The 22417-nt window shown below is 41.8% G+C and overlaps 3 protein-coding genes across 3 annotated transcripts in view; 2 read left to right on the top strand and 1 right to left on the bottom strand.

Moving 5' to 3' along the window:
• The window catches only part of gnai2b (guanine nucleotide binding protein (G protein), alpha inhibiting activity polypeptide 2b), a 44167-nt gene extending 29362 nt beyond the window's left edge, over positions 1-14805 (top strand). The window contains exons 3-9 of the mRNA XM_069677514.1: positions 943-1084; positions 4919-5079; positions 9895-10023; positions 11450-11579; positions 11989-12142; positions 12305-12497; positions 13656-14805. Of these exons, the coding sequence (XP_069533615.1) occupies positions 943-1084; positions 4919-5079; positions 9895-10023; positions 11450-11579; positions 11989-12142; positions 12305-12495 (907 nt within the window). The 3' untranslated portion in view covers positions 12496-12497; positions 13656-14805. The remainder of the gene's footprint in view (positions 1-942; positions 1085-4918; positions 5080-9894; positions 10024-11449; positions 11580-11988; positions 12143-12304; positions 12498-13655) is intronic.
• A 1897-nt stretch (positions 14806-16702) lies between these two features.
• On the top strand, positions 16703-19033 carry LOC138606285 (PAK4-inhibitor inka2-like). Its single transcript, XM_069678749.1, has 3 exons — positions 16703-16788; positions 16893-16944; positions 18012-19033. The coding sequence occupies exons 1-3, from the start codon at positions 16781-16783 to the stop codon at positions 18948-18950; spliced, it is 999 nt and encodes a 332-aa protein (XP_069534850.1). The 5' UTR covers positions 16703-16780; the 3' UTR covers positions 18951-19033.
• Positions 19034-19467: 434 nt separating this feature from the next.
• Positions 19468-22417, bottom strand: part of uba7 (ubiquitin-like modifier activating enzyme 7) — a 39494-nt gene continuing 36544 nt past the window's right edge. Inside the window, exons 23-24 of the mRNA XM_069677971.1 lie at positions 21941-22023; positions 19468-20559 (exon numbers count right to left, since the gene is read on the bottom strand). Coding sequence (XP_069534072.1) covers positions 20424-20559; positions 21941-22023 — 219 coding nt within the window. The 3' untranslated portion in view covers positions 19468-20423. The remainder of the gene's footprint in view (positions 20560-21940; positions 22024-22417) is intronic.

Raw genomic sequence — 22417 nt, 5'->3', positions numbered from 1 at the left:
ATGTTGTACACACACACACACACACACACACAGACACACACAAACCAATACACACAGAGGACCCTTAATGGCTTAATTATTCACATTCCTCTGGGCGAGCAAGGAATTGAATCAATTTTTTATGAGGTTGGAGCTGGAACAGTCTTTTTGAAGCCAGGTTATTTACACCTACAGGCATTCAGAAAAGAAAACAGCCTGCAGACAGAAACACACACATTATGTTACACATTGATGTATCAGGTGTTTACTCAAACAGTTCAGCAGAGACGGTAGATAAACACACCTGGTTTTATGCAACAGCTTCAAAATAAGGCAACTAAATGTTTGCTAAATTGCTCTCGTCAGTAATCGACTTTAATGCATAAACACGGCGTAAAGAAGCAGCGTTACTTTAGAATTAATGAGAGGTCGTTTCTGTTTGCTGCCTCTGCACTTCCTCTCCAGCCTGATGAAGTCTGGATTCTTGAACCTCAGGAAAGGACTGCACAGTTTTGAATGCAAACTTAGTTCCCTGACTCTCAGGTCCAGAGAGAGAGAGAGAGAGAGAGAGAGAGAGAGAGAGAGAGAGAGAGAGAGAGAGAGAGAGAGAGAGAGAGAGAGAGAGAGAGAGAGGTGAACTCAGGGTACGGCATCCACTGGATGCTGCTGAGTCGAGGCGGTTTTATCGTGCACTGCTGTGTTTTCATTCTTGCAGAGTATGTCTGCTACATGGTAAAAAATGTGCACACACAAACAGCTTGGAAAATGTGTTTCCTTATCCTAGAATTGAGCCTCCAGTGGCTGTTCACATGAGGCCATAGCAGTCAAAGTTAGTCAAATCAAGTGTGCAGCTCCTCGTCTTTTCACTATAAAATTCCCTTTACTCTACCTCCATGACATCTGTCTGAACCTATCCTTTAATGTACACCTAAATAATTAATGTTGCTTATTTTTGCTACTCAGGATCATCCATGAAGACGGCTACTCAGAAGACGAGTGTAAGCAGTACCGAGCAGTGGTTTACAGCAACACCATCCAGTCCATTATGGCCATAGTGAAAGCCATGGCCAGTCTCAAGATAGACTACAGCAGCACTTCCAGAGTGGTAAGATACACACGCACAGTCAGAAACACTGTAGTTCTTACAGCATGATTTTCTGTCTGTATATCATAACATCAATATTTTTGTACTTCTTCCATCCCAGACTCTCTCTCGCTTCGTTTCGGGCGCAAAATAATTGGGGAGAAAAACTCTGAAACACTTAATACTCCCTCACTTATTATATTCAGGTATTACAGTGCAATAAGATTACGTGAAGATTGTGACGCCTCTGGGAAATCAGGTTTGTTTCTCAAATCATGTCTAATCCTGTCCATTGTGTAACACTTGTAATCTCTGCAAGTGTTTTATCCAAACGTGGGTGTGATTTCTAACGTTCACCTGTTCACAGCAGCCACTTTTTCAAAGAGAAATTTTCTGTTGCTACTAAAACTAGAACACAGTGTGATACTTCTGTGATCCGTCTCTGTAACCTGCAGGGAAACAACCCTCGTCTCGCAGACTTCACCTCCTCCATATTTGATCTGCTCTCTCTTCAAAGTTGTACCAGAAAGAAAAGAGGCTGCATGTGCGGCTAATAGAGGCTGCAGCAGCAGACGGGCCTCTGAGGCTGTTCTGATGATGGATTTATTTAAAGGTGCTGGCAGGACACATTTTAAAAAGTACATCCAGTTTCCCTGGTGCTTTCTGCAGCCTCAGTAATGACACAAATTGATTCCTGTTGTTTTCTATGGCCACCACCTGTAAAAGGAAGAGCTTACAGGTAGCCAGAAACGTCTGGTTGCTTTATTTACTTTTGTTTTATGTCTACTTTACATATTTGTCAGTGTGGAGGGTGGTGCTTGACAAGTGGAAAATGTTAGTATGTCTGGCTAACTAGCTTACTGCCAAAAGTAGTAAGTACTATTTTAGTTTGTGGGGGAGCTTTCCCATGAACCTCTGTTCCTCAGCCAAATACCTTCCTAATATGACACATTAAAGGGCCAGTTCGCCGATTTTCAACCTCAGTCCCATCATGCTATCATGGGGAGCTAATGTCATTATGGTAGAAGAAAAATGCAATTTGGCTCTGTGCCTTTGGAGGAGGCTATCTGCGTCTCCAATGGGCCCTGGAAAACCTCTGCCAGACTACGTAAAACGCGCCATCTGGTGGAGGCCAGGGAGCTTGCTAAACTACACTTCCTCAATCTAGGACCCCCGCCTCCGATGTCATGTCTCGTTCAAGATCATCAGGTTTGAAATGTAGACTGCAGACCTGAAGATTTTTTTAGACGATCCACTGGTACATGCTCGTCGTATTTTCGGATTGTGTACCGATCTGAGCCATTACCTGCAGCGAAAACTGTAGTATTTCACTCCAGCGTCTCTCGCTGGACCGTTCCTTTCAGAGGGAGGGGAGCAATGCATGCTGGAATTTAGAATCGGCAAAACCACAAGCTGTTGGTACAACTTTCTCCACAGTTATGGCGCCAATTTATCGATTACAGAGAACAGCAGCTTTGACTGACAGTGGCTTACTCCAGGGGCGGATTGCTCCTTTAAGGAGTCCTTTCTAGGGCTTTATGTTCTCAGCTGTAGTTTGGCTCTTGGTTAAAAAGGTTTATTGTGTGATTCATGGGTCTATATGATACAGTCATCCCTCAGAATGTTGCCTCCTGACATCTATGCCCTCCCCATGGTGGATACAAGACCGTTTTCTTTATTGTCTGGGAACACAGGATGACCCCATTTTTGGTTTACTTGTTAAAGTCGACTCGTGCATCCACTGTTGGCTATTACAGTTTCGGCTAATATTAGCATCTGCCCCTCTCTGTGTCGGTTTGAGGAAGTTTAGCCGTCATCCTGAAGCATTTTCTCTTCTCAAGCATTAGAATCAGAAACGTACACAATATGAAAACACTATATGCTAAGCTGCCTAAAGAGCAGTTTGGTCTTGTATAATTTGTTAACATCACCCTCAAGTGCATATCGAACAAGGTGGTCACTTTAAAACGAATCTATTCTCTACTCTGCACCCCAATAAACACATATTCATGGAAGCTCTGCAATGCATTCATTAAACTCTTACAGAGAAACACATATACAGCCTGAGAGCCACACCCTGCACACACAGACACACAACAACAAGTCACAGCTTCAGGCAGAGATGGAGTCTGCGGCACGCTGTGAACAGTTTTCAGCCTACGAACAAGCTGTCAGTGAGGTCCAACAGTGACTGAACTTATTTCTGTGGAGGAGGGATTGTCGGCGTGATTTTGCAGTGGAGCTGAGGCATGTGTGCTGAAACTGAAGCTGTAATAGAAGGACTGAGGACTCAGTCTGGCTGTGGTCATTTGAGCTGGATGCATAAAACCGTTTGTTTTCGTTTTGCCAGATCTGTTAAATTAATATACTCTCACACACTCCCTCGCAAGCAATTAGAGTGCTAGCCTGCCCATACTTGCACAAAGCTGTAGAAATGCACACACACAAAGATTGTGCGCATGAAAAACATACATGGAAACAAAATCTGCACACTCCCGAAATATCTGAGCAGAAGCAGAAATCACTTGTAATCCAGCAGATGAACTTAAAGAAGCTACTCTGTTATTGTTGGTGTTCATAGGCAGTCACTGCTGCAAAATACCAGTACAACAAGTATGTACATTCAATTATTGGAATACAAAAAGTCAGTTAAGTGATATCTTTCTCAGAACACAGAATAATGAGTGGTACATAAAGCTCACCAAAAAAACAGGCCAAGCATTTAAAAGGTTCAGCATTGTACAGTATATAGCATAATATTGCTACTATGTTGACTAACATCTTTGTCACTAACTAGGGGCATGGCCCCCCATAACTGTGTTGTTTATTCAGCATAATGTATCCAAACTTAACATGATATTTTTCACGTTAATAGTGACCATGTCTTCACTGTAGTAGAAGAAAAGTTAGCTACTGTGGCTAGCTTTACCGTGTCCTTAAAGGGGGGGGTATTAAGCTAATTTCAAGCTTCTTACTTCACTCTGTGATACCTGTGGAGTAGCTGAGCATAATTTACAGTTAAAGAAACTCCTCATTGTTCTCACACCGGTGCTCTGTGCAGGCCCTTATACAGCCTCTGCCTGAAACGACTCTGTCCCTTTAAGAAACCTCGCCCCTACAAGCCCACTATCTACCGACTGGCAGAGTGGTGGAGTGAAAAAATTTCTGAGGCAGACTGGTCTGCCGGGTGGGCGTGTCCTTGAACTGTGCCAGGGGCAGGAAGTTCTGCTACGTGTCAGGCAGATGCCCAAATATGGAGTTCCTCCACTTTGTGACATCACAGAGTGAAGCGCCTGGAGAAGTCTGTCTGTCTGACAGACTTCTCCAAGCATTCACAATACACTTTTTTAACAGGCGATTACTGAAACATACTTTTACCTACAGATTTGAAACTTCACCCACGTTTAGTGTGGACATCCAACATTGTAACCTACATGTCTTAAAATATGAAACAGCATAAGAGCCCCTCTTCAAAGATAGGCTCACTTTTTTCAGGTCTGTCTCTGCCTGACTGTCAAAGCACAGAGGGAGTAACAGTTTCTTTAAACATACTGACCTAGTTTATCCAACTTGGACGGCTGATGACTAGTTTTTAGTTTCTGTTTTATTTCATTTTAATCACTGCTTAGCGCTCTCCTCACAGCCAGTATGGTTCGAAGGACCATTTACAACAAACAATAACCCTTTCCTGTAGTGAGTTGGACTGGAAGACTGCCCTTTATTATTTTAATATCAATACAAGTCCATACAGTGGAAAGATGTTATTTTGTGTCAACGATAACAACTTTATGCATGTTTTTGCAGGTATGCTCTCATTATAAACCCCCTGCCCTGTGTCTTTATCGCCCCCTGCAGGACGATGCCCAGCAGCTCTTTGCCCTGTCTGCAGCTGCAGAGGAGCAGGGCATCCTTCCTGACGACCTGTCCAACGTGATCAGGCGACTGTGGGCCGACAGCGGCATACAGAACTGCTTTACACGGTCGCGAGAGTACCAACTCAACGACTCTGCAGCATAGTGAGTGTGAATGTGTGTGTGTGTTTTACACCGTCAGTCATTTAAGGGAAAAAAGGGAGAGATTGCAATAATATATTGTTCACTTTTGTCAAATTCAGCTGCCATTATTCTGCTTTATTATAATGTATTTCCTCTTTTACTTGAACATCAATCAATATGCATTCTACTCCTAACCTACGTGTCACCACTATAAATGTAAATGTGGCTTAGTTTAAAACCCTGCAGCCACCCGTATACTGCATACCGCTTTCCTACTTACATAAGAAAGGTATTTTGCAAATGTAATTCTGCAATACTATTTTAATAAGATTATAAACCAGCTGAAGTTTGTGACAGTAGGAAAGTTTGGAGTGACGGCGTTTGGTTTATGGTTGTTCTGATTCATTTAATGTCTCCAGATAACGGCCTGTTTAATATTCCTCCCATTATTGATGCCGTTCTCCTGGTGATGTGATGGATCTAACGGTGCAGTACTTTCCGCCTCTCTCATACCGGCTGCAGTGAGAAACCTGTCTATATCTACTTCAGGGAGCCATAGAGACCAGAAGGATCGTCCAATAACTTCCATTTAGTGATTTCTCTCTACCTCTCTGGGTTTGATGCTTCGATACTGTAACCTCATAAGCTGAGCACAGAACAGTTGGTATTGAGGGATGAAAGAATTGAGACGCAGAAAATTTTGTTTACTTCAATTCAGCCTCCAAGCAAAGTTTGAGAAGCTGCCAGTTGTGCCCCGAGTGACCCCTTTTGGAGTTTGTTGTTTTTTGAGGGAGGAAGTTTATGAATTTTGTGGCCGTGATATTTTAAAATGTCAGAATTGTTGCATTGTGTTTGCGTCTTTGATCCCATTTGGTAATATTTTCTAATGGCTGCAATGAAAATGTTTGTTTAATCATTTATTATGTTTTCATTCACTTCAATAGGCCAGTTGGGTTTTGTTGCCTCATTAAATTTTATCGGTCTGTGGCACGGCAATCATGAATCGTAAGATTTAAGTAGAGCAGAAATGTTTGATACACACTGAATATCTTTCTGTCTGTGGAGAATACACTATGTTGGCTGGGCCACTAAAGCTCCCAGCAGGCCTTGTGTGCGATGATGTAATGCTTGTGTATGCTTGGCGGCTTGTGTCAAACATGTCCCATTCTGACCAACAGTTGGAAAACAGAGAAAAGGCAAAAAAATAGAGGGAAAGTGGGAGAGGAGAAGAGATGCGAAGAACTAAATGAGCTAAAAGGAGAGAAAACAGCCAATTGGATAGAAAAAGGAAACATTCTGCCTGTGTCTGTGTTTAACTTGATTATTTAGTTATTAGTTTGAAAAGTTTAGAATTTTTAATTAGTTTTTATTTCATTTTAACTTTGTTTTCAATTTCAGTTTGTTAGATTTGAATGCTGCTCTGGTAGTTTAGTTTGATTTCTTTTAGCTGAAAATGCTTATTTTTACTTAAGTTTTAATGCCAGTTTAGTTTTAAAAGTATCGTGTAATAAAAACTCAAAACACCGTACCATTTCAAAAATTGGACGCTTTTTTTGGGGCCTTTTATGCCTTTCTTAGAGAGGGAGGACAGTGGACAGTGATGGAAACAGGGAAGAGAGAGAGGGGACGACACGCGGCAAAGGGCCGAACCCGAGGCCAACGCATGGGACGCACGATTTAAACACTGAGCTAAACCAGAAACCCCAGAAAATGTTTAGATGAAGATGAACAACCACACAAAGGACAAACCTTAAAGGATGTGTGTCAATGAGAAAAAAAATCAACTGGATACAACCGCAACAAGACTACAGTAATCATAGATACAATACAGTACACACTACACATCTTGAACTTGTGTCCTGCATACATTAAGCTGCCTCCACAGTAGTATTAATAATAGATGTGGGCACAAATATATTCACACCCTAAGCTCAGCTAGGTTAGCCTTCTTGTGCGAGTGTTTCAAATGAACTTTTAGATTGGTGGGACTTTTACTTCCGCTACAAGAAACTTGCTCTTATATAAAACACAGTCATAGCAAAGTAATCCCAAATGGGAAAAGTCTGCCACTTTCTCCTGACTTTTAACGCCACCGCTGCAAGGAGGCCAGAAAAGGACAGATTGGAAACACAGACGCGTGAAGTCGCGTGCTGCCATCTGCTGGTGTAAAACAGCCACAGCTACACACTGGAAGATTTAATATCCACCCAAAATACGCGGCATATGTACGACATAAATTGACAAAGACGAAAGCTAAAGACATTTTCTCTATCATTTTATTTGAGTTTAGTTTATTTTGTGGGATAATTTCTGCAGTTTTATCAACACGCAAAACAGTTTCAGTAAGTTTTTGAGCCTCGTTTTTTTTTTAAATTTAAGTTACTGAAACATTTTTTTGACAATGTAGCTTTTGGTATTTCGGTAGTTTGGAAGTTAATGATAACCTTGCACAGACACTGTGTAATCTGAAGCCCAAATTATAGTTAGACAAATCAATAAATCTTGAGCTCATGTAAAATTGTATTGATTGCCTGGGAATCTGTGTCAAGGGGGGGGTTAAAAAATAAAAAATAAACGTGAAAATCAGTATCGAATATGCACGTTGCCATAGAAATCCTCCCACTAATGACAGCCAGTACTACTGGTAATCCCTTGGTGGTCTCACATAGACATTGCTACCATTTCCCAGTGGGATTTATATACAGAATATACTTGCCTTTCAAGCTCTGACCTCATCTCACTCCCCATAAGCATCAACAGCAAGCAGAGCAGAGCTGAGATTGGAGTGACAATAAAAAAAGATGTACGCCCAAGAAAACTGCATCAGATACACACACCAGTGTTGCTGGAGAGGTAATATCTGGTGACCTGAGACAGATGAAATCGAAACACAGCAAAACAACCAGAGATGAAGCAGCAGGCGAGGACATCAATTGTTATTTAGAGTCGCGAGGCAGCCGATAAACAGCAGGACGTATATCTATGTAAGAGCTGCAGGATGGCATCGGGTGCAGTTGAGTGTGGCCGAAGGGTAAACAATATCAACCATCTAGATAGTCTGTATTATGATTCAATGAGTAGTAAATCAATGAGGATGTGTGGATGGCTACCTACTGCATCCTGTGTGTGTGAGACAGAGGCCATGGTGAGCGCTAACCGAGGCCTCCACTGCAGAGAAATAGCAAGGCGAATGGGCTGAATTCAAAACAACACGTGTTTACATCTTAGGAGAAAATATACAATATGACCCTCTGTCCAAGAGAAGGCTGCAATTACCCACAATGAAAGCTCTACACCTACATTAAAACCTTTAGAACGGAACGTAGTTAGCTTGCACAACTAGCAAATATGTACTCTAAGTGTACATAATTAATGACTTAAAGTTGTGATCCACAGAATCTCAGCAGTAACAACTTTTGGAAGAGAAACCTTGGCCCAAGCAGACTTCAACTGGAAAACTTAGCTTCCAGAGGGAACAAGAGCAAAACATTACTTCTACCAAAACATCAAGAAACCCCAAAATGTCGCATTTGTTGCAAACACAGGGGAGCAGGAAGACAAGAGAGAGGACCAATAAGCAGGCAATGAAGGAGCTAGTACATTGCAAAAAAGGTAACAAGAAAAGGCTTACTGTAAATGAGGAAGTCCATTTTGGAGCAGGCAAAAATCCAGAGTCTCCCCCAAACAGAAGGTCCAGGAAACTAGGCAAACACACTTGGAAAGTTTAAACGCTTGTTAAAACTTACAGAGACAAACTGGCACTGACAGACAGGAGTTAGACTGAAGGTGAGGCTAATCAGGCACAGGTGATAGTACTCAGGCAGAGGTGAGTACAATCAAACAATCACACAGGTGGGAGAAATCACAAGGGCAGGAAGTGAAGTGTCAGAAATGAGGGAAGGTGAGTCACACAAAATAAAACAGGAAATGAGGAACTGAAGACAGAAATGAATGAAACATTAAGAACCAGAATCAAACATGACATTATTGGTCTGTTTGCTAGTGAACAAATGCTAGCAGTTAGCATGTTACAGTGAGAAACACAACTGTGTGTTGAATAGCATGTTGCAAGCATATTGTGTGTTGGTGTAAAAGCTAACTCCAGTTGCTAGTTGTTTTATGATTATTGCTTTATGTTACTGTATTACTTGTTTCACTGTGAATACAATTTGAGCCTGTTCCTTTAAGAGAGGGGTCAGAGAGGGGTCAGTATCTTTGTTGTAGTAAGCTACGCTAGCTTCAGATGTGTCACTTGTTGAGTCCCAGAATCCCCAGCATTTGGGCAAAGTCACTGTGCTATATATGGACATGAAACAATTTGACAATGTATAAGGTGGCTAATAGAGACTTAGACTTAGACGTAGAAACACCTCCTGAATCTGCTTCTCAACATGTTTCAGCTGCATCTATGTAGTGTAAAAAAACAAAATGAGTTATTTCAGGTTTAATTAAACTTGATTTTATTTGTAGCTGCAGTTCTGGGAGATTAACAACCGACGTGTTTGAGTCCAGCCTGTGTGATGCATTTAGTCAGAACTTTATTAGAGACCTTAGCATAATCCCTTAAAAGGCATTTGAACAGTCTAATGAAATGCTGTTACGTAAAATTTAATAGCCTATTATTAACACAGCAGAATATGACTCACTCCACAGAAAGTTCGCAAAATTGCTTGAGTTCATTTCGGATCAAAGCAGTTTGGTAAAGAGCAGACTGTTTTGTATGATTTTATTGCACCAGGAGTGCATCAGTGACCTGTTTTATGTTTGTGAGCAGTCATGAAATCGTGATGTCTCTCTCTCTCTCTCCCTCTCCCTCTCTCTCTCTTATTTGAATAGTTACCTGAATGACCTTGAGAGGATAGCGAAAGCCGATTACATCCCCACCCAGCAGGATGTGCTGCGAACTCGAGTGAAGACCACCGGCATTGTGGAGACTCACTTCACTTTCAAGGAACTGCACTTCAAGTAAGGCGATAAGCACTGACCTGACATCAACGTTAGGACACTTCAGATATCTTTGAAACAAGAAAAGTTGCTCCGGAACTTTTGCAAATCAACGTGAGGGTCCAGGGAACTCTCACTTAGCAACTCACACCGAGTGGGAGATTGTACTTGACATTAAGTAAGCTGAGTGTTAATATGACCCCCTAGCTACTGCGAGTTGTCTTGCGAGGAGTACAGGAAACATGACACTGCATAAAATATAACTGTCCTTGATGCTATTTTAAGAGAGCGGAAAGACAAAAACATATAAAAACATAAAACTTGTATGTCTCTACAAGCGTCTTCCTTGAATAAGCGCCCATCAGTGTAAGCAGTGACGTTCCCGCTCAAGTCTCCCTCTCCTCCTTTCAAGTATAAAACTCAGCTACTCAGAAGCCAAATTATAGCGGCAATTAAAAGCTTAATTATCGTGATTGCACAGAGAGCTCAGTAAATGAATTACATCCTGCCCACCACTCTCTATCACTCAACTAAACTAGGGATTATTATGCTGCTAACGTTCGAGTGCGTCCTCCATGGTATAGGACTGTAGGTCTTACATAAAATATGCTCTGACCCAGGCTGAGCACTCATGTGTGGGATAGTAATGGATGTATATCTGACTAGAGGATCGTGACAGATACGCAAGAGTTTGATAATGGGAGCTTTGATCATAGAAGCAGATGTTGTATAAAAGTGCAAAGAGTAGATACATATAAGAAAAGTCTTATTTTAGCAGAAAGGGTCTTTAGCAGTGTATAAAACACTTTGTAAAGCAGCAGCATGGCTCCGGTGTGACCTGCTTCCTGATAAACTCTCTGATATTTACCTTCTGCCACAGCCTCAATATTTGGCCTGAATAATACATGGAGGCAATCGATAAGAAGAAAGTCACGTTTTTGTAGCCCTGTCCTGTTTGCCATGATAAGTACAGGAAGTAGAAACGCTTACAGATACAGACAAATGTCATCTTTTGACACAGTGTGGCGGCTGTCCTGGATGCGTCGGCCTGCCAACGCTTCAGCTGTCTGCAGGGTTTCGCTCACCTCACATCTCTAACAGCTTTGATCACATCGCTCAGGCTCGCCATTAGCCGCTGCTTTGCTCTGACTATAGAGGCCCGCCTGCCTCTCCCAGCTAAATTGACCCTGCCGCCTTTTATCGAACACGTGACTGATACTTCTCCTCCTCCTCGCCATTTTTGTTCTCATGAAAACTTAATGTACATGCAGGGTTGGAATATCACACCAACTTTCTCCTTCCTTCCTCCCTTCTTCATCCTTCCCAATATGTTCTCCTCGATGCCTTCTTCCCGATCGGCTTCACCTTACTGTCTTTCATGCGACCTTCCTCCCCCTCTTGTGCGCACAAACACACAGTGTCTTTTTGCTTCTTCCCCCGTTTGCAGGATGTTCGATGTCGGAGGCCAACGCTCAGAGAGGAAGAAGTGGATCCACTGCTTTGAGGGAGTCACGGCCATTATTTTCTGCGTTGCGCTGAGTGCGTATGACCTGGTGCTGGCTGAGGATGAGGAGATGGTGAGGATAAATCTGCCTTCTGGTGTGTATGTCTTCATCTACGTGGAGGATATTACTGTACTCACTCAGTGCATAATTTCATTAGGAAGTAGTTTAGATTGTAATGCTTTGCCCCTACCTCCTTTATTATTTAGGTGGTGAAATTGACTTAACAGACCTTAACGATCCATTTACAGTTGAACTAATGGAGTGTAATCATGTAATGAAGGCTAATTCGTCAAGTAATTTGAACCGTTTGACCCCAATTTCTTCAACCGCTAATGAAGAATAATCAAGTGCTCAGGAGAGACTAGGGTGAAAGATGCTCTGAAGAACCTCCCCTTGCTTATATTTTAAATATTAAACAACATCGCCCCCTGGTGGCAGCTCTGGTGTATTGCCGGCCTCACTGATTTTTGCCTCTCCTCAGAACCGAATGCACGAGAGCATGAAGCTGTTTGACTCCATCTGCAACAACAAGTGGTTCACCGAGACCTCCATCATCCTCTTCCTCAACAAGAAGGATCTCTTTGAGGAGAAGATCACCCGCAGCCCCCTGACCATCTGCTTCCCAGAATACGCAGGTACACAGTGGTCCGTGAGGGGCCGCATTGCACCTGAGAGCAGCGTGTTAACATTTAAACATCCACAGTGCAGTTGCACACGCTCAGAAATCAGCATAAGAAACATAATATGTCGTCCTAATAATAAATCTCTTCCTCGTCTCTCCACACTTTTCCCAACAGGAGCTAACAAGTTTGACGAAGCAGCGAGTTACATTCAGACCAAGTTTGAGGACCTGAACAAGAAGAAGGACACAAAGGAGATCTACACACACTTCACCTGTGCCACTGACACCAAGAACGTGCAGTTTGTCTTTGACGCCGTGACAGACGTCATTATCAAGAACAATCTGAAGGACTGTGGTCTCTTCTAAAGGTAGGATGGATGCTTAAATATCTTAAGGTTATCTATTTAGGTGGCCTGGGGTGAACTGATACCTTATTTAATGGTTTAAGGCCTTTTTAAAGCCGCTGTGAGGAGTTTTTTCGCTGGTTATGAAACAGACTGAAATTAATTCTGATGACTCTATATAATCTACAGAAGCAAACCAGACCATCAGCAACAAGATTGATTATTTCTATATAGTTATTTTTAATTTCTGAAACCGCTGCCGGAGGGGTAGGTGTCAGACGAAGCGATTAACTGCCTTTGTTTACATTTCCAGGGGCAAAAAAGTGAGTGACACATGTGACTGTTAAAGAAAGCAGTTTCTTTTGTTAAAAACCACCACTTAAGCATGTACTGGACAAAATCAGCAAAGAAATAAGAGGTACAGTTTTGTCCACAGGGGGCGCCAAAATCAACACAAACAGAAAGTTCCTCACAGCAGCTTTAAGTATGAAAAGTCCTTTAACTATCTGACTCTAGTTTCTTAAATGTAAATATCTGTCAGTCTTTTATTCTCTTCTATGAAAGCATCTGAACATGTTTTTGTTTTGAGCTTTTGGTTGGATAGTAAAATGACACTTTAAAGACTAAAATAACAATAGATTCATCAAGGATATATTCGCCAAATTAATCAGTAATTATTTCTTGAGTTAGTTTTGGCTGTGATTTAATTCTAGCAGCTCTAATTTATTTTAATTGCACAGGCAATACAACCTTTGGAGCTACTAATTGGTGTTTGCTCTCAACTCAGATCATGCGGTTGCTTATATATTTCTATTATGCAAATCTCCAGTGGCATTCTGTAAAAATAAAGAATGGCATATTTTGTACATATTGAGACGTTTTTTGTGATTTTGGGTTTTATAAATGAAACTAACTTTACCCTAAAGAAACAAGAGAAAGGCTATTGAGTTTTTTTGTCATAACCACAAATAAATGTATAAATAAAGTTAATTCAAAATGACAAAAACTCCAAATGTGAAATCAAAACATCTGCATGGCTCAATATGAAAAGGTTTTTTATGTGGAAAGTAAAATGTCAACTCAACCAGATTAAACAGGAAACATCTGTCAAACCGAGTCACGCTGGAGATTTTTATTGTCTCTGTTACAAAATGTTCTTTTGTCGTCTTTCTGTTCACACAGGACTTCGACTGACGCACACAGCCTGCATGAGGGACTGCAACAGCCATGTGATGATTACTGCTTTTCATAATGAAAACCATGACGGACTTGACTCCTGGAGGGGAAGCCTAAAAAAAAACGTCAACAATCACTGATTTGCAACCTGCCAATTATGTTCATTTCTTTAAGATGTGTTCCTTACTGTTGTGTACAGGGCTTCTCGTACTCTTCACACTGAGCACCTTCAGATAGATATTTGACCCCCTTATTGAAGCAGAATCTAACAATCAAGGACAGTCAACTTTTGTAACATAAATGATTTTATCCGACTGGTTTAAGTGGAAAATAATTGTTTGAAAAGTTCAATTGATCAGAATAATCACCCATTATCTCCTCATGCTACATGACAAATGAAAATACAGCAACGTTTAAGAACTTCTCATCCTTTAAAGGCGCTCAATAACCAGTCAGTGAGAACCTCTCGTTTCAACAGTAGCCTCCTGATTTAATTAGAGCGCCTTGTGTTTTCATTTAACTTTCCCTCTTTACTTTAAAAGTTTATTAAAAGAATGCAGTATGAAAAAAATCAACTTTTTATAACAGTCACATTCACTTCTGTTGACGACTGCTGGCATTTTACGAACCTTCTGACTGCACAGAGCTTATTTTTAGAAGAAAACAACCCCGCATGGAGAACAAATATGGATGAAGGGAAAATGTTTTTTTTGTACAATGTTTACACAGACTCAGTATCCACACTTGTACTATAGTGCATCGTTCTGCATGACTGCCCATAGGTTAGCTCGTACCCCCCCACAGACTGAATAACATTCCTAAAGTAACAAAACAGAAACTGTTATGTGTCACTTTTGAGATATCTGCAAGATTTTTAAGTGGTTATGTCTCCTCCTAACATGGATCGTTCTGTACTCTTTGTTTCAATCAGAGTCTTTTTACATATGTTTGTGCCTTGATATCTGTTTACACTCGTTCTTTAGAGTCATACTATCTCCATAGTGTGATTTAGGGCTATTTCTACTCCACCTCGGTTCACATTACCCATGATTTCAGATGCACCAAACACAGAGACGAATGGATGAAACTTGTTCAGTAATATAATAAGATAAAAGTCATTCACTTGTTTGATGTAAATAAAAGTTTTCTCACCTTATCTTTTGTTCTGCAGTGTGATGTGTCAAACCTAAATGCACAAAGAGTGTTAATCTGTTCATGCAAGTATGGACAAAAAATTGACAGAAAATCGTAGAAAGGAATGTTTTGTTGATGATGACCATTAGATGGGATTGAAAGTGTAGAAAAGCCTGTAAATGGAGCTTGAGCTGAGACTATTTTGTCTCATATTTACTGATCCCTACGTTTGTAGCTGAATCATTTGCTCAAATATTGAAAGAAGAACTAGAGCACAGTTATGGAATATTGTTTGAATTGTAAAATGGGACATGTAACAATAGTGATTTGATTTTAGTTCCTCCAGGCTGCATCTATTCTGGTTCCACTTAACCCCTGCTGTTCAGTAACATTTCAGGTTGAAGTACTACGTATAACTGACACAAGCACAAAACTTCCTCTTTAAGCCACGACATACTTCTACCTGACTATATGTCAGAGGGAAATGTTGTACTTTTACTGCATACATACAACATACTTTTTTGACATTATTACACTTTACAGGTGTCAGATTTTAAAGTACACAATAACACAATTTAGACATTTGTACAGATCAAACGGTTCCTGTCCTCACCTCTTCTAAAGAAAACTAGTAGTCTAGTTGAGGCTTTATGTCAGATCAGAATTTGCTTTATTGACCAACTACGTGAACACATTCAAGGAATTTCACAACCCTCAATGTAATTCACCATGCATGGAAACATAAACTTAAACTATAATAAACATTACAAAGAAAAACAGAACCAACTTCTTGAGGCTCCAAGAGGTAAAATTATCCAGTATTGCACTAAAAAGATTCGAGAAACCTCCTAAAACTGAAAAGAAATTTGCGTCGCGGTTTTCTTTGCACAAGAGCAAAACTACTAGGGCCACAACACCCCAGCAGACGTAGAGCAATGAAAAATTGGTCCACTGTCTATATTTGATATAAATAGGCTGCATCTAAGTCCTAGGGATCATTTTGATTTTAATATACTTTTACTTTATTTGGATTTTGAATGATTGTATTTAATTTTCTTTTACATCTTTTATAGACTAGTTTTACTGAGGTAAAACACCTGACCACGCCTCCTTCTGCTATACCTGTCTGAATTACAATACAGAGTGTTGTCACCATCCACAGACGTGAGGTGTGGAGGTGCAGACATGAATGGTTCGCTCATCTGCAAATGAAATGAAGACTTTACTTGAGCCTCGTTTACATGTCTAAACACCCATTAAGACAAGAATCGTGAATGGACCGTATGCAAAGGTTTATATTCACAGACAACGGAGGAGTAGGATGATGGGAGGTGCTGTTTAGAGAGAGCCACACGGTGGCGACATGTAGACTTCGGTCAATCAGCACGTATGCACAGACTGTTCACTACTACGTTACTCACTCAGGCAGAGAACCCCAAACGGTGTCAGTAAATTGACATGATATGTGAGTATCTGGATAAGTGAATCAATTAAAGTTAAATCCATGGGATTTTATTTTGTAACAAACCAGTCCAATTTACAATCCAAACAACCCTCGTAATCATATGCTCGATTTGGATTAATAGATCAAAATACTCCCATAACAAATCCTTTAATGTTGGTAAATGGAAGAATATATACCAAAATACCAAAAAGCAACACATCGAAAGTGTTCTTTTATAATTTAATAGATAATTGTGGAATACAAATGTTTAATTATCCACCTCCAGATGTGTATTCTCCACAGTGTAATTCAATACAGTTACAGTAAGAGCCGCTGACACAGGGAGGGCGGCTTCTCGTTTCAAGCGACTTGCTATTGGCTGAAGTTCTGATGCCCTGCGCTGATTGGCTGCAGCTAAAACCCCAGCATCGTCAAAGTCCGCTGACAGACCTTCATGTGGCTCAGAGGGGAGAATATACAGACTGAGACTTCATCTCTGACCAGCTAGAAATCTTTGGATTTGTTGAATTTGCTTGGATTTATTTTGAACCAGATGCGAAGGTGAGTTTCAGTCCTAATAACTCTTTTTGTTTTATTACGTCTTAGTGCTGCAATTGCGAAAAAGTGTCTATTTCTTATCTAATGCGTTTGGTTTTTTGTTGCAGAAACATTTATCAGGATTCTGAAGTTCCCTGCAGACATTTTCTCTCAGCAATGGTAAGTTTTCTCCTACGTGCTAACATATATGTTGACATTTTTGTACATGCATTGTTTGGATATTTAGCAGAAAATTGTAAAGGAGGACTGATACACATTTTTGAACAGGTTCGTTTATTTCCTTTACTGACTGTTCTTTTGTGAGTTTTGGTCAAGCCAGAGTCTTTTAATCCCCCAGAGTCCCACTTAATTCAAACCAAACTGTCCTTGTCAAAAAATGCACACAACTGGGTGAATCTCCTGTCCTCCTTGTGTGGAGGCAGCCAAGGAGAACAGAGCATTTTAGAAGGTGCAGACAGACCACAGAGTCCCACTGAGGATGTCTCTTGTGTGTCAGATAAGTCTCCCCCTGGGGGGCAAATGGTTCAGCACCCACAGCTGTGATAACATCATGGCATTGTGTTGCCCTTAATGCTCCAAGCCAAACACTGGCAGGACAGGGGGGGCTCGGAAAACTAAATATTATAAGAAGTTAATTGAATAAGAAAAAGTACAGCAACAGAAAAGTTAGGCTACTGAGTTTTTAAGGGTTTTAGGAGTTTTCAATGCCATGGTGAATTAACTGGTTCGCATTATCTTCAGTTGAAGATGTTATGATTCATAATTAGTTCATGACCAGTGTGTAATTCCAATATGTAGCAGTCATTTCCTGCTTTTTAATACAGCCCATTCAACATCCTGTGAGTTAGGGGGTTTCAGAGAAGAAAAAGCGCCTCTTCACTCCTCCACGATTCAGCTCCACTTTGTTCCAACTTCCCCTCTAGCTTCAGGAGGCAGGGAGAGTTTTCCCAGTCTTAAATGTGCATCCTGTTCTCAGAGCCGCACACTGCATGGGATGGTCTGCATAAAGCTGCTCTGAGGTTTGTCAGGAATGCTTCACTTGTTATATTGGTCATAGAGCACAGTGATCTCAGCTGCTAAGAATCTTACTGGCTCGGTTCTGGGAATAACTCTGGGCGCTGTTAGACCACAAACTGCTGCTGCAAAAGTCCACCAGAACTCTTTGGTTGGAAGTGTTTTAAAATAGACTTGTGCACCACTAACTCTTTGTTTTTCTCTTTGTGTAGCTGTGTTTAGGCGACTCTGCAGACTGCCTCCGGGACCATATGCAGTGCATGATGAGATCCCTGCAGGACCTGAAGCAGATCAGCAGGCCGAGGCCGCTGAGTGAACCGTGCGTTCGATCCTTCTGCAAACAGAGGGCACAGCAGGAGCGGCTCACCCGTCTGCGCGTTTCTGATGCAAGTGAAGCCAGCACGTACGACTCTGCCTGCTGCCTCGCCAGCCCTCTGGAGGAAGAGGAGGAGGAGGAGGAGGAGGAGGAAGAGCAGCAGCAGGAGCACGAGCGGTTAACACAAGGCTCCCCCAGCAGTGAGAAGAGCCTGGACTTGGACTCGGGTTACTCTGAGGCTTCCTGGCATGATGAAGGTGTGGTGCTCAGGCGGACCAGAAACGTGCGGGTCTCTTCTTCTGCCTGTCTCCGCACAAACAGAGGACCCTCTGGGAGAATCAGACCCAAATCAACATCAGACGCTTGCTTGGAGCGCTGGACCTCGTTTGAGGCCAGTGACCCGGAGGACTGGACCACGTCTCTGCTGAGCCGCAGCAGGAACAGACAGCCTCTGGTTCTGGGGGACAACAGTTTTGCTGACTTGATAAAGAACTGGATGGACCTACCAGAGTGTCCCGAGCCAGCACAACTGAAGCCCAGTGCGGGCCGGCGTCTGGCCAAGGACATTTTGGTGAACATGCGGCGCAGGCTGGCAGGGAAGTCTAAAAGCGTGGAGATGAGGACGAGGCCGGCAGACTCCACGAGGGTCGGCCGAGCCGCAGAGGCTTCCAAACGCATGTCGTGTCCTGTGGGACTGCAGGCTCTCAAACCTTTCTTTCACCAGTCCCACACGGGCCTGCACCAACTGGACACTGACTTCTACCAGTTCACTGCTCTGATGAAGACGGGCAGCAGGCAGCCCATCATATGCAACGACATCATCGGATACATTTAAGAGAGACTGTAACAGACTTTAACACAGACTATTATAAGATGGTTCTATTTTTGTAATCAGAGTTTGTCCACAATGTTGATTCACCTGGAATAAAAGTGTTTTGGATTGAATGAAAATGCGTCGAGCAGTGCTAAATATGAATATCTTAATATTGCAGCCAGTTGTTGATTGACAGGTGATGCTATAGGGGTGAAGGTGTCTGCCATCGTCATCCACGCAGAATTGTGTGTCAACCTTTGAGCTCCATCCGTCTTTTGACGGTTACAGTGGCTGGGTAGGGAACCACCTGCCAATATATATTTTAAGAAAAAATCAAATATAGAAAATCTCAGCTGAATAGTTAGGAAAAAAGGCCATGATAAACTTAGTCAATTGAACAGAACCTTCTCCTGCTTAAAGATGGGAGGTTGGGTGTGGTGTGGTCATGATAGCTGAGTATGTTCCTGAACTATTTAAAAGAGTGTCAGGGAACTGACGTCTATTAGTGAAGTAAACAAATACAACATGGTTCCTCATTGATTCATATTTATTAAAATGTGTAAATGTTGTTGGCACAGCATCCTTTAAGAACAAGCCCATTACAAAGAGAATAAATTACATAAAAGCAGCAGCAGCAATAATTTAAGAGATGATTCTTCACTACTAGGAGAGCAGAGCATTATAAAAAAAGTCCTTTTAGGGGTATAGAAATCGTACTGAAGCCATCTGAGGACACTTAAAGATTTAGTAGATGAGTCCTGATTCTCCACACGGATCGGCCAGCTCTGCACGTGTGCCTGGAGAGCTGCGTTTTCGTGAGACAGCTGCGTCCAGATGGCGAAAGAACCCTGAATCGTGAAAGCACGTTACCTTCTGTGCCAACTGCCTGCTCTGACTTCCCTGCACCGCTTCTACGTCGGGCTCGGTCTGACCTGAATTAAACCCTGAAAACAGGCCAGCTCTGCCCCGGCAGCTCCAGATCATCTAATCCGTTCGCCTTGGCACGCATCTTCACGAACTCTTAGTATGACCTCTCAGAAGGCCGCTTTACATGTAAATTAAAACCAAAAGTTAGCAAACAGGACTTCATGGTACTTTTTCTGGAATCAAAAGAACGGATATTACAGGCTGATAAACAAAAAGAGGAAATTAATGACAATTGTACTTTTAGCAGTATTTTTGGGGAACATGGCGAAGGGACGGGACAGATCAGACAATGTGATTGTGAAATGATTCAGCTAACACGATATAACAGTGATTAACAATTACAAATTGGCAGTGTATGCTCGCGCAGTAATAAGCAAAAAATCATTGACATAAAAGAAATAGAAAGACAGATGCTGGAAAACAAGATTCAGATATCAATCTTTGTAAACAGCAGCTAAAGCAACAAACGGGGTTGTTTTTCACTGTCGGAGGAGTGTGAAGCTTGTTTTGTCACATTGAAACGGATCCATGTGATGGAACTCTCTGGAAACTTTGATGTTGATGGCATCACAGAAGCAGATATCTGATAGGCAGGCAGGAGTCAGAGTCCTCGTCCTCTTCAGCAAAGGACGGCACCAACTCCAGCATCTTCTTGTGCGGAGGGATTTCTGTCTTGGTGATCTTCCTCACCAGGTCCGACACGCTGCGAAAATATATGATATAGGTAAGCTTTGGGAGTTAGATGTCAATTTAATAATTACATAGCAGTATAATAATAAGCCAACTTAATAAGAGTGTACGTTTATTCAGCTTCCAGACAACAAAGATTATGAATAACGTACAATCTAAACAAAATAATTACTGCTAATTAATCTTATAAAAAGACCAAAACCAGGTTCAGGGATAGGTTTCATCCTAGCGAGTATTGTCTGTGTATACAAAGCCTAATATAGCTTCTTCCTTTGTGAGACGGACTGCCTCTAACTACTGCTCTGTGGTCGTATAAACACCATCCTGCTGCCGGAAATAGTAACCAGAGCACCAAATGTGTATTAATACGAGGCAGAAAATAGTCCCAAACAAATCCACTATTTATTCCTGTTTATGTCAGGTTAAACAATACAGTACCCAGCAGTTTAAGAAAACTATTAACCACATTTTATGTATAAAACTATACAAATATGTGACCAGTTAATAGGCACCAAATAGGCTCGGGGCGACAAACATGGTAGATTAGTCTTAAGAAAAGGATTTACATCCGTATTTCTTTTGACAATTGAGGATATACTGACTATCTAAGTTTTTCAGTTGTGTGCTCGCACATCACTGGCCCAAAACAGGAAGCTTGAGGCACGGCAACCGCACAGGAAGTAGCTGTTGGAGAGGTCATTTATCATGTTCGGCCTGCTGTCCACATGCTCCTCTCCCCCTGTAGCTTAATCTAACCACAACAATAGCTCCACAGAGGCTCCAGGTGTCAAAAGCACACCGGGATCTGCACACAGTTTGTTCAAGATGAACATGTAGACCTCACAGCACGACAAAGATTCGAATAACATACCCTTTAGTCTGTTTTCCAAGTGAAATATGGACTATAAACTCTTAAGGTTCAACTTGATTTATCACGCTTTCTTCCTCCTGGAATCAAAACACCCCTGCGGGTTTATATTCTGCAGTGACTCTAAAACTGATAATCAGAGTTCACAGCACGAGACATCTGATTCATGTCGATCCCCCGGGGCTCAGAAACTCGGTTTTAAAATGCTGCTACAGCGCTCAACAGGCCCAGACAGCGTGGCTTCTCCCACGCAGAGAGAGAGAGAAGTTCACCCTAATTTAACTGTTCGACTCCTGTCCTCAACAACGCGAGGGACACCAGATGAGGAGCTGTCTCAATCGTCGGGGTCCGGTGATGCATGTGAGTGTGTCAACAGGCTCTCTGGTCGCAGGCTCAGAGGAAACACCTCATCCTGCCATTAGCCTCTAAACAAACAAAGGGAGGCTGCAGATTGAGATTGTTTGTGTGTGCGGGGTTGCACGCCGTGTGTAGACGTGCATCTGCAAAGAGGACTGTAGTTGCGTACCTCAGCTGGAGTCTCTCCTCTTGCCCACAGAACAAGTAGGCATTTTCGTAGAAGAGGCTTTTAACAGTTAAGCCGTTTTTTTCCTGCACAAAGACAATAATCCAATTTAATTAACAGTTCAATATAACAATGCATAAAATATACAACAGTGGTGTATCCAGTGCATGCACTATTCAGGTCATTTCTAGCCTCAAACACGTTCAGCAGGGCAGGAAGCTCTTCGGTCTCCACAAATAAACCGGGGGGAACTCGGATGGTCAAAGGTTAAAGAAAACCTGGAGCAAATAAGATGACCGGCCAATTTATTTTCCCTGTTTTCTTCCTCAGAAGAAACTCCAGCAGAATACATAAACCAAAAGTCTGTTGAGGGCAAGAAGATGCGAGAAGAGTAGGAACATTTCTGTTCACCAGTGACCTATGTCATATTAAAGGGAATGTGCTGAATATGTCAGAGCAGTGGGACAGGTCTATACTACA

The sequence above is a fragment of the Semicossyphus pulcher genome, unplaced genomic scaffold, assembly GCF_022749685.1.
Source record: "Semicossyphus pulcher isolate SPU_LCO1_2020_fin unplaced genomic scaffold, fSemPul1.0.p SCAF_3, whole genome shotgun sequence".
NCBI lineage: Eukaryota > Metazoa > Chordata > Actinopteri > Labriformes > Labridae > Semicossyphus > Semicossyphus pulcher.
This window is presented reverse-complemented; position numbering and strand designations above follow the sequence as displayed.